Source organism: Nicotiana tabacum, chromosome 15 (genome assembly GCF_000715075.1).
Source record: "Nicotiana tabacum cultivar K326 chromosome 15, ASM71507v2, whole genome shotgun sequence".
NCBI lineage: Eukaryota > Viridiplantae > Streptophyta > Magnoliopsida > Solanales > Solanaceae > Nicotiana > Nicotiana tabacum.
In genome coordinates, this window is record NC_134094.1 from 60,747,567 (window position 1) to 60,759,874 (window position 12,308).

Consider the following 12,308-nt stretch of genomic DNA (forward strand, 5'->3'; position numbering starts at 1 on the left):
GAAGCAAGCCTTATGGAGACAAGTTGTCAACTGCAGGTATGAGCAATCAGGACACTGGAGCACCAAACCAGTGAGAACTCCTTATGGAGTTGGCAATTGGAAAGCCATCAGGAATCTATGGGAGGAGTTTACAACAAACACAGGTTTTAGGATAGGAAATGGGAGAATGATATCATTTTGGCATGATGATTGGATTGATCATGGAGTATTGAAAGATCTTTTTCCTAATCTGTTCAATCTCACCACTTCACCTAATGCCACAGTAGAAGAAACTTGGAGCTCTCAGGGCTGGAACCTAATTTTCAGAAGGCTTCTCAATGACTGGGAAGTCACTAGAGCTACTGAGATTTTCAAAATGCTAGAAGGTTTTGCAGGATTAAGTGAGGCGGAGGATTCTCTTACATGGAAAGGAGGCAAGGGCTCTAAATTTACAATCAAGGCAGCATACAACTATCTATCATCCAGAGGACACCCCAACTATCCTTGGCCTTGGAAAAAGATTTGGAAGATCAAAGCACCATTCAAAGTTATTTGCTTTTCATGGTTAGTGGTAAGAAAAGCCTGCCTCACTCTGGAAATTCTCCAAAGAAGAGGTATTCAGACCAGCTCTACATGCTTTCTATGTCAACAGGAAGATGAAACCAATGAGCATCTTTTCTTACATTGTGTTATTACTAGACAACTTTGGCAGCTCTTTATAGCACTAGCTGGTATTGTTTGGGTAATGCCCAAAGACACCATTGGTCTGATATGCAGCTGGAACGGTATTAGGGGAAGAACCTGTCACAAAGAATGGTGGAAGATTGTTCCAGCTTGCATATGGTGGACAGTTTGGAAGGAGAGAAATGCAAGATGTTTTGAAGGCAAGAGCAGTTCAACACAAAAAATCAAGAGTTCTTGTATTTCTCTTTTTCATTTTTGGTGTAAAGAACAGTTGATAGGTGATGTAGAATCACTACTAGATCTTTTTGATTCTCTGTAAGATTTTCAGGGGCTGTACTTGTAAATATTAGATACCAGCCCCGTTTTATGGGTGCTGAAGAATATAATTGTTACCTTTTTCAAAAAAAAAAAAAAGATAAAAGAAGTGTAAAAAAGGAGGTAACATCTAAAAAGAAGAAACAAGCTGAAAAATATTTTTAAAATGGGATTTTGACATATTTTTAACCCTTGCACGCTTTGCTTGGGCTGGTAAGTGATGCAGTGACGCACATGCCACGTGGCATTTTCGTGGGGCTTTTGCTACAGAAAATAGACACGAAGAAAAATAAAGGATTTTTGTCCAAGTTTGGGGAGTAAAGTATGTATTAATCCTATGATTTACAACCTTATGCCTTAATATTAATGTGTTCATAGAACTTTAAGGAAATAAAATGCATTTTTATCACTTCTTTAGAAGAGAACTTCTGCGTTAGACATGATTAGCTGACAAGGGGATGACTAGCACAATTTCTAAAACCAAGACTGGTTGATTAGCTTTTAGTATTTCCTAGCCACAAAGAAGCATCAATTTAGTCTTTTTCTTTTGATATTTAGCATGATTTGTATCCCTTTTCTTTTCAACAAGAAGACATCAAACCCAAATGCAACATTTCCAACCCAATGTTAAGCACCAATTATGAGACAACTTACCGCCTTTCTCTGTTTCCGGGGAGGATCAGACCTAGGGGACAAGCCGATAATTCTCTCTGCAACCAGGATCACAGCACAAAAATGAATGGTATCACCTAAGAAAGACAAAAGAACCAGTTGGGTCGATACATATATTGACTAGTATCATGCTTACACTAGTTGTTTTTAATAGGGGTATCTAGTTTACAGCTAAGTTGCTCGGACACGGGTGCGGGTGTCCGACACGGGTGCGGATCTAGAGGTCGGATCCTTCGAGATGTAAATCTTAAGATTCGGGGATACGGATCCTAGTACGGATACGGGTGCAGGGATCCGACTAAAAATAATTCAAAAGAAAATATAAAAATATCTTTAAATTATGATAAATTTTGTGGAATATTTAAGTATAGCTTGTAAAGTGTCGATTTCTTTTTATTCTCAAATTATAGATAAGTAAAGGATTGATTTCTTAGATAAGGTATGCTATTTTCTTCAAATTTATCCTAGTTTTGGTTCTGATTTTGGGAATCAAATTGTATCTCGTGTCGAATATTTCCGTCTGTTGTGATCAAAGTACCCAAAATTATTTGACCAGATCTGGTACGGATCCCATACCCACACCCATACTAGTGTCGTGTCGACACGGGTGCGGCACCTAAATTGCCATATCGGAGCAACTTAGGTTTACAATAGTCTTATTAATATCTAGCATATGAAACAACTACTATAGAAGCTTTGTTTTATATGGAACCAAGCACAAATAAGCAGAATACAAAAGGATGATATTGATAAATTAGTAGAGACACTGGACAAGCTATACATCTAGTTTAGGAACCTCCAAGAACAAATATGAAAAAAGAGAGGATGACAAGGAAGGCCCTATTTCAATCTCCGACAACTCATCTTTAACTTCTTATGAATCACCATTAATTTAACTTCCCCTAACAAACTAAACTTTCATTAATAACTAAACCTATAAACTGTTACGCCTAGAAATACATACTTTCAGTAGAGTGGATAACCCTCATTTACAGCAATAAATCTGACACATAAAAGATTCTTGGAAAAACTTTCAAATACAAAAGAAGAATGGTGCGAAGGATATACACTCAATAGTATACTGGGGAACGGTTATAAAATAATATCCGAAGAGCTAGACGGAAGGTCGAAACTGGTAAGCTCATCTCCACATCCCAGAATGCTTTTATTGAAAGACATATTCTAGATGCATCCCTTATAGCAAATGAAACGGCCAACTCGAGATTCAGGAAAGGAGAACCAAGAGTATTGTGTGAATTGGACATCAAGAAATTATCTTATCTATGTTTGGAAGAATGGGTCTCGGCTACAAATGGATAACATGGATAACATTGTGCATGAACAGTTAAATCTTCCATTCAGTAGTACACCATTTTTGTAGTTTAAAGAAACAAGACAAGGGAATCCTTTACCACCATATCCTCTCTTTTTTTTAGAAGGTATTTTATTGATGTATCAGCAGTAAGCTGGTGCTGTGAATTACATCCAAAAAGTTCCCGAAAATACACAACAGGTTCCTACTAACTGCTCATGTAGGCAATGAAATCTAGCAAGGTTTCAGCATTATATACAAATTCTAGTTTTCAACAAAACATAATATGTACTTACCAGTCAGTTGTTATCTCATTTTTTTCTACTTCAGAACATTTAAACAACATGTGAGCACAAAAGAAAACAGGAGTAAACTGAAACTTACCTCAGTATTGAGATGGGGTTGAATCGGATATGAGAAAAGACACTGTATAATCCGACCTCTTCAATGATAGAACCAGAGAAGAAAAATACTATTTCTCAGGTTTGCATATTATGAACTGCATAGTCGACTACTTGTAACCGACGTAAGTCCTCTTTTCATCATTTCACTTTGCAACACAAGAACTTCTTCTAGATTACCGATCTCTTGATATTTTCTTATAAGACATGAATATACAACCTCATCAGGTTTAACGCCCTTGTCAATCATCTCATCAAAAAAAATTCTTGCCTGAGGCACCTGGCCATTTTTCGAAAGCCCACAAATCAAAGCAGTGTAGGCATGAAGGTCAAGCTCCAAACCACTTTCGGTCATTCTCCTTCGCAAACCTAAAGCATCTTGAATATTTCCCTGCTTTAGGTTTCCATCTATCAAGGATGTATAAACTATTTTATCTGGAAGTATACCTTTGCCAAGCATTTCATCAAACAGCTTTTCTGCCACCTCTAGACATTTATTTCTACAGAGGCCATGAATAAGAGCTGTATAGACCACAATATTAGGATGCAAACCCATTTTTGGCATTGAATGGAAATGGTCCATTGCTTCGTGGACAAATCCCAACCGACACAAGCCATCAATTAATGCAGAATACGTCACAACAGTAGGGGAAATATCTCTTTCCTTCATTTCATTTAGCAGAGTTTGTGCTTCTACGGGTTTTCCCGCCTTAAAGTAAGCATCAGCAAGTATTGTGTATATGACATAGTTTGCTTCTATTCCAAGTCCCTTCATTTTATCAAATAAATCCTTGGCTTCTTCAAACTTCTCATCAGAGCAGAAACTCCATAAAACTATTCCATAGAGTAATGTGTCTGGTCTGATATTATTTTCTTTCATTTGCTCCAAAATATTCATAGCATCCACTAGCCTTTTTGATTTGATATACCCAAGGATGAGAGCAGTATAGACTTCTAAATTTGGGATAATCCCATCCTTCAGCATGACCATAAAAACTTCTTCAGCTTCCTTGATTTTCCCTTCTTTACAAAGACCATCAACCAATGTCGTGTAGGTCACAACATTTAACTTAACTCCTACCTCTAGCATCTCTTTAACAAGTTTCAAAGCTTCATCAACTTTACGAGCTTTAAAATGTGCATCAATCAACGAAGTATAAGTAAATTCATTAGGAGCAAGACCAACCCGCCTCATGTCAACAAAGAACTTGATAGCTCCTTGTAACATCCCTTCTTTGGCAAAAACATCGATAAATGTGCTATAAGTAACCACATTGGGCTTCAAGCCACTTTTCTTCATCTCATGCAGATACTTAAATGCTAATACCATCCTTTCAGATCGACAAAAACAATTGATCAGTGTATTATATGTTACTACATCAGGAAAACATCCGACTTTCTTCATTTCTTCGTATAGAGAAACCATATCGTCTAGCTCCCCATGCTTACCAATTCCATCAATGAGAGAATTGTATGTAATTATATCTGGATCAATGCCAATATCCTTCATCTGAGTGAATAACCTTTTTGCAGCATTCAGGTCCCCATCCTTACATAAATAGCCAATCATTATATTGTAGGTGTACACTGTTGGAACAATTCCAGACTCAATCATATCCTCAAAGAACTTCAAGCATGAGCTTTTATGGCCTAACATTGAGAGTCTGTGCAAAAGATAATTACAAGACCGTGCTTTGGGAAGAACTCTAAAACTTGTCATCCTTGAAAAGCACTCACTAGCCTCCTTAAGCAACCCTAACTCAATTAGAACACTAAATAATGCATCAAACACCCCATACCCCGGCACACAAGTGTTCCTCGTTGACCAAAGAACATCAAGTACATGGGAACAAGGCAACACCTTTTTAGCATCACTTAAAGTGACCAGCTCTTTTAGAACATCAAGTGTATCACTATACATTCTAGAACAGAACAAAATGTGAGCTACAATACAATAACTCTCGGCAGTATGAACAAAAGCAGTCTGCGTTTTGGCCCACTTGAAAAACTTGAAACCTAACCTTGGTTCTTGTTTCAATGCCAAAAGGATTTTGGGGATCCAAATAGGAGCTAAAGCGGAGTCAAAGAGTCTCACAATCCTAAAATCATCCCATTTCTCTTCCCGTATGAATTTCTCTATAGAGTCGGCATCACTAAAAGTAATAGTATTATTTGTGGAAAATGAGTATCTGAATAAGAAAAGGAAACTGTTGACAAAGAAGAACAAGTTTTGCGGGAATGGAATAACGGGAGTAGTAGTAGCAGATGATGAAGTAGGAGAAGCTAACAAATGGTGCTGAGACTTTCTGAATAGGCCGCGAACAAAAATTAACATGGCGTGAGCATACAAATACAACAGTAGAGCTTCAGTAATTGACTCCATTCATTGCTACCCAACACACCCGTTTTTGTGCCGCTGCTGCTGCTGAGTTTTAGGGTTTAAGCAGCGGAGATGTGAAATACAACCAAGTCCAGGGCCTCTTGCTAATCCAACACTAGCCAAATAGACATTCTACTGTTTTCGAGTATACAATACTAGTAATGTCTAAACATTGTACGCCTACATCTTAAGTTTTTAAAAAAACTATTTATGTAAACATATTTAACTAGATATGAAATTTAAGAAATAAATACGATATATATATTTTGCGTGACTATAAATTATTGTATAAAAGTAAATTATTTCAAAATATGAAAAGGGAGTATTTTTTATTGCACAAACTAAAAAAAGAAAATAGTTTCACATAAATTAAAACGGAGAAAGTATTTCTTTGGATGGTCAAATAAAAGTGATTCGCAAGTCTTCTGCATAGTAAGAAGTCGTCGTTTCCAAGGTGTGAGCCGCAAGTTTCCATCCTCCACGTTTGTGATCATAGCCTAACTCCGCATTCGTGGTCAAATCCCAACAACAAGTGGTCCATTAATTCAAGAACAAGCAAAGCCCTCGAATTAACGGTCGTGAGAAGAAGAATCAGATGATTAAATCTTTTAACTTAAGATTGTTCAAAAATTATAACCCACGTAAATTATTGAAATACAAATACTTTTATTTGTCGTTATATTTCATATCTTGATTATTATTTTCAGGAACGAAATTTTAGTTGTTACAAATCTTTGCATGCCCAGTGGGACTATCTTTGTCTCCCATCTCTTCTCTCCAACAATCAAAATCCAAGAACACTAAATGTCTCCTAAGAAGATCAACTCAAAGTTTGCTTCCGCAAAGGCTGCGGAATCCAAATTTTTTGTTGTTGTGAAAAATATCCTCGATGTTACTAAGGGAAGCGTGGGTGTCACGGCCCAACCCTGGGGAGCGCGACTAGCACTCAACCGAGATATCCCAGTCAAGCAAGCCTACCTGATGCCTTCTACCTAGCTTTACCCATGAATAACTTGAGAATCAATAACAAGAGGTAGAGAGTGAGAGGATAAAAGGACACAACACCTATTCACATTACTTGTATAAGCTTCATTAATAATTACCAAAATATTACAAGTTCATAGTTTAAAAGTGGGAACGTGTCCGACATCTACAACATTTTTAGTTTGTTTCCCCAATCAAAATACGACCCACAACACATTTACGGAACCTCTAAATGAAACAGAAGAGTAGTATGAAAGTGTAGGTGACAAGGCTCTGGCTATATCTCAAATGTAATGTACAAAAGAATCAAAATGACACAAGGCCCCGATATAGAGTAGGGCACAGCAAGTCAGCTGAGAAGAGAGTATGATGCTATTAACAATTAATGCCACCTGCTGAGGAACTACCTACATCCATTAAAAATACAATGCCCCAGGCAAAAGGGACGTTAGTACATATGGAATACTACTAGTATGTAAAGCTAGATACCCTCTCATGAAATGGAATACCAAGATAAAAGGATGAGAAACATGGAAATAGTAAGTATATCAATCATATTTAAATTCCAAGTTAAAACAAAATAGAGCTTCAAGTAAACATTTTCATTTTTGGTTGGGAGATCTTTAGTACCGACACACCACCATGCACATGGCATGGATTACGATCTTCGCTAGATCGGCTAAGCCATCACACCCCAAAGTATGCGGGTTGACATAGGAACACAATACTACTATGCGCGCAGCTTGACATCCGATCTCCGCCCGATCGGCTAGGCCGTCTTACCACAATGTTGTGTGGTTCGACATATCTTTGCTAGCTATCAACGCATCCCAATCGAGGGGAATAATCTTAATATAATATAATGGGGACTCACCCCTTAATCCACTCCTACACCGGCACGTCTAGTTTCGGGCTTGAGCATTTATAACTTAACCTTCCTCGGTGACCTAACGATACTCCTAAAGTAGTTTCTATATAAAATCAAATTATGCATCTCATAGCCTTTTTATAATTCTTTTCATTCCATTGTCACTCTTGGATGTACATGTAAATCCTCATTCTTGGCACGATGGCCGCATTTCATATTTCATACTTTCATTCTTTCACTTTCAAGGATCACCATAAGTCATCAACTTAAAGAACATTTGGAAATCACGACTTTAAATACATGAGTAATAAGAGTCTTAAACACATTGAATTTCTTTCCCAAAGAGAGCATAATAATTTGCAATCGAAACATGAATTCAAGTCATAAGTATTAGATACAATAACCATAGTTGAAACATTTTCCGAATGGGGAGTAATATGATAGTGCAATTGGAACATGACTTGAGTACATAAGCATTTGGATAAATCAATTGTTAGAGGCAATGCATAACGATAAGAATAGGGGCTTGAACAAGCCACATTTGAAATTTATAAGGAACTCATGGATTCCGATTCTATAGGAGGAGTTTAGCCATCATACCTTGATTGGGCTTTCCTTAGAATTACTACAACTTCCCACTGCTCTTAGCAACTACAATCTATAGAAACATAATCAAATTGAACCATTATTATGAAGGTATTCATGGTCTAAGTGAAATAGGAATTTTTTTATCAAACACATAATGGGCAAGTTTGACTACAAGGTTCATAGTGGAATTCCTTCGCCCTACAACTAAATTCAAACACGAATTACATGCATGCCAATGACACATCCCCAAATCAAGAACCACACCTCACATTCTTCTCATGCACCCAACATTTCGAAATAGAGGGCTTATGGCTTCCGATCACTATCTCATAAGCCCCAGAATGGTACAATCCATACTAAAACCCATTACAAACATTGCATGAAAGCTTAGGGGCGCAAAATTACCCAGTTTGTTGAAGACCTAGTGAGTAGCTTCCTTGAATCTTCAAGATTGAGCAAGAATTAAGGAGTAAAATGGTTGGAGATTCTTCCTCTCTCTCTAAGATACTCATCTATCTCTAAAATAACCGTATATGCCTTCCAAAATGACCTATGATGCCTTTTCTTAAAATAGGGTCGGGTAAAATTTTCCAAAAATTAACCCTCTGAGTGGGGTCTGCGATCGCAGATGGGACCGTAAAACAAGTTATGCGCTCCGCGAAGTGGACCGCAAAATGGTTCTCCAAAACTGGGCTGGCTTGATCATGTCTGCGGTCGCACATTGGACCACAAAATCTTCTCCCAAAATTTTCCCTTACTGAAATGCGACGGATATGCGGTCCGCGAAATGGTTATGCAATCGCATATTGGACCGCGAAATAGCCTTCAAAATTGAGCTTCTTCTAGTCAAATTTGTGATGGTGTTGTAGCAAGCAAAACTGATCCGCAGTCGCGAAATGGACCGCAGAAATGCCAATTACTATAAATTTTCGATCAACTGCACAATATATTGCACAACCCAAAAATTTTGTACCACGACGAGCTTCCAAACACATTAGCCTACCGTGGCACCATATAACCTCAAATTCTTGGCAAAATTTTAGGGGGCCTTACAGTGGGACTAATCACAAGGAACCAAGCCAAATTGTTGGGACAACGTTTATCTCAAATGTAGTCCGAATCTTTTGTTGTCTTCGGTTCATCAACTTCAAAAGGCGTGAGATCCTCCACAAGCATAGCCGTAGAAGGGAATAACATTGTCGAAAGGATCGAGAAGGTTCTTGCCCAACTTAGCTTTTCTAAATCCAAGAAGTCCCCCACGTAAATTGATGATGATACCTTGAGTACTGGATCTACTCCACACAATATGTCAAAATATCATTTTCATGAGAATCCATGTTGTTCTCCATCGTCTACTATGGTGATGCATGCAATTATGACCAATGCTTTTATAACGACCAACCGATCATTTTGAGAATTTTTATTTCATTCAGTAGTTTAAGGTCTTTAGTAGATTCATATGATGTATTATGAATTGCTTGTATGGCCGGTTTTGGTTTTTGAGTGGTCGGTAATTGGTTTGGAAAAATGGTTCTCAATTTAGTAGCTTTGAGTTGAAAAGGTTGACCAAGTTTGACTTTTATGTATTTAACCTCATATCGGAGTTTTGATAGTTCCCTTAGGTTTGTATGGTGATTTTGGACTTAGGTCTGAAAGTTGACAATCTGAAGGTTTAAAATTTTTTTAAGTTTGACCATGGTTTGACTTTATGGCAATCGGGTTCAGATTTTGGTTTAGGGACTTGGAATAGGTTCGTTTTGTCATTTGGAACTTGTCCGCAAAATTTGGTTTCATTATGAGATGGGTTGGTAGGAATTGGATGCTTGGTTGTGATTTTTAGCGATTCGTGAGTTTCATTGTGAATTTTATGTATTTTGGTGTCCGATTCGTGGTTTAGAAGTTATTTTTTTGTTTTGATCTTGCGAGCGAGTTTGTATGATATTTTTATACCTTTGTGGTTGTTTGGTGTGTAGCCCCGGAGGCTCGGGTGAGTTTAAGATGCGTTTCGGATTAGTTTGGACTTGATCCTCAGCAGCTGGTGTGCTGGTGTTGCAGTTATCACAAATGCGTGCACCAATTCGCATTTGCGAGATGCATATCTCATTTGCGAAGGGGGATGGGAAAGGGAGGCTTCGCATTTGCGAAGCCGGCATTGCAAATGCGAAAAAGGACCTGGGCTGGGCAGGTCTCAAATGCGAAGTCAGTATCGCATTTATGTCATCTCCTGGGATCAGCATGCGCCACTTTTGTGATTTTTTTTGCGCAATGGTGATTGTTCACATTTGCGAACCCCAGGCCACATTTGCAACACCCGCAACTGAACATAAGGTTGGGATTTTGGGACTTAGTCTAATTTTATCACATTTTGGAGCCCTAGACTCGATGAGAGGCGATTTTAGGCGGAGATTTTCATACCAAACTATTGGGTAAGTGATTTTGATCCACTTTTGATTATATAACATGATAATTTATGAGATTTAACATCTAAATCGTGAGATTTTAAGAGAAATTTCAGGGGGGTTTTAAACTATGTTTTGAAGAATGAAAATTTGAGATTTGAGAGTCGATTTGGACTCGCATTTGAAAACCAAACACATATATGGACTCGTGGAGTTATGGGTAGTCAAGAACTATCCCTTGACTCGGGCTTTGACCGGGCGGGCTCGGGATTGACTTTTAGGTATTTGTGTAAAGATCTTAACTTTATTAATTGAAATTGGTTTCTCTTGCATTGTTTGATATTATTAAGTCGTTTTTGTCTAGATTTGAGTCGGGCGGAGATGAATTTTAAGGAAAAGCATTTTAGAGTATTGAATTGGCCTAATTGAAGTTATTATCTTTCCTAACTTTGTGAGGGAAATTACCCCACAAGATTTGGTCTATTTGCACTATTTGTACTATGTGAAAAGACGTGTGCACGAGGAGATGAGTGTGAACATGGGCTTATGTGTGGTAATTGACCATATTAGACCCTTAGGTTATTAATATGCCTTGAATTAAAGTTGTTTTTATATGAAGCACATTCATTGATGATTTACTTTCCGTACTCTTGTGTTCTTGTTGTTATTCTTGTACTTATTGTTGTTGAGCCGTGGACTATGTATTGTTGTGGCATTGGTATTGTTGTTCGAGCAATATTTTGGCATATGGGCACATGGTGTGCAATTGATTGTTGTGTTATGATTGAGATGTGCATGTGTTGACATAAGGGTGGTGTGTATATTGATGCACATGCGACGAGATAAGGGGGCTTATGTGCGTGGTGCAAGTAAGGGAAAATACTTCATTGTTATGCACACGCGGCGAGATAAGGGGGCTTAAGCGCATGAAGCTATTTCGGGAAAATATTTTTAAAAATGTGAAGCTCACGCGACATCTTAAGGATGATTTGTGATTTTGATATGTTGCACATCAGAGTGACTCTTATTGTTATTTTTGTGTTGGAATGGTTTATGACTTCTTATGTGTGTCATGCATTCTACGTGTTTTGTTGCGGTGTTTCCTCTGTGCCAACATGTGTCTCTGTTATTACTTGATGATTTGGTTGCCAAAGATGCATTTACCTATGTGGAGTTGTTATCTCATTTTCTGTTAAGTTGCTGGTAACATAATGGACTGAAGTAAAAAGGAAGTCGTTATCATGCTTACTTTGTTTGATTCTTGATAAAACCCTCTTGAACATATTGTTGGTAACTGACACGGGTACGATATGCATGTTGGTACAGGGCCTTTGTCGTGCGAGTATTACTTATATTGTAGTACGAGGTCTTTGCCGTGCGGGTGTGACTTATGTTGTGGCACAAGGTGTTTGTCATGCGAGGGTGATCCATGATGTGGGCACGAGGTGCCATATGTGTGTGATTCAATTTGATGACTTATCGTCGAGACTGGACCGTTATCTGTTCTAAATTGTTATTACTTATTCTGATGAGATTTCAGTTAATGCCTTAGGTTACTCTTCCTGTTGTCGGTCTTCGACATTTTTGCACAGGTTATATTTGACTAGTGAGTGTCTTGACTTGAACCTCGTTACTATTCCACTGAGGTTAACCTTGATACTCATTGGGTATCGACCGTGGTGTACTCATACTAAGCTTCTGCATATTTTTGTGCAGATCCAGGTGT

General features: G+C 38.0%; 1 protein-coding gene across 12 annotated transcripts in view; it reads right to left on the bottom strand.

Moving 5' to 3' along the window:
- LOC107771998 (uncharacterized) overlaps positions 1-5,876 on the bottom strand; it is a 14,484-nt gene extending 8,608 nt beyond the window's left edge. For 9 of the 12 annotated variants that reach the window (XM_075230855.1, XM_016591482.2, XM_075230853.1 and 6 more), the window contains exon 1: positions 3,347-5,876. In XM_075230855.1, coding sequence (XP_075086956.1) covers positions 3,455-5,746 — 2,292 coding nt within the window. In that variant the 5' untranslated portion in view covers positions 5,747-5,876 and the 3' untranslated portion in view covers positions 3,347-3,454. Of the gene's footprint in view, positions 1,728-3,346 lie in introns of all 12 variants that reach the window. The other 3 variants (XM_075230851.1, XM_075230854.1, XM_016591475.2) reach the window with 1 other exon arrangement.
- Positions 5,877-12,308: the final 6,432 nt, after the last annotated feature.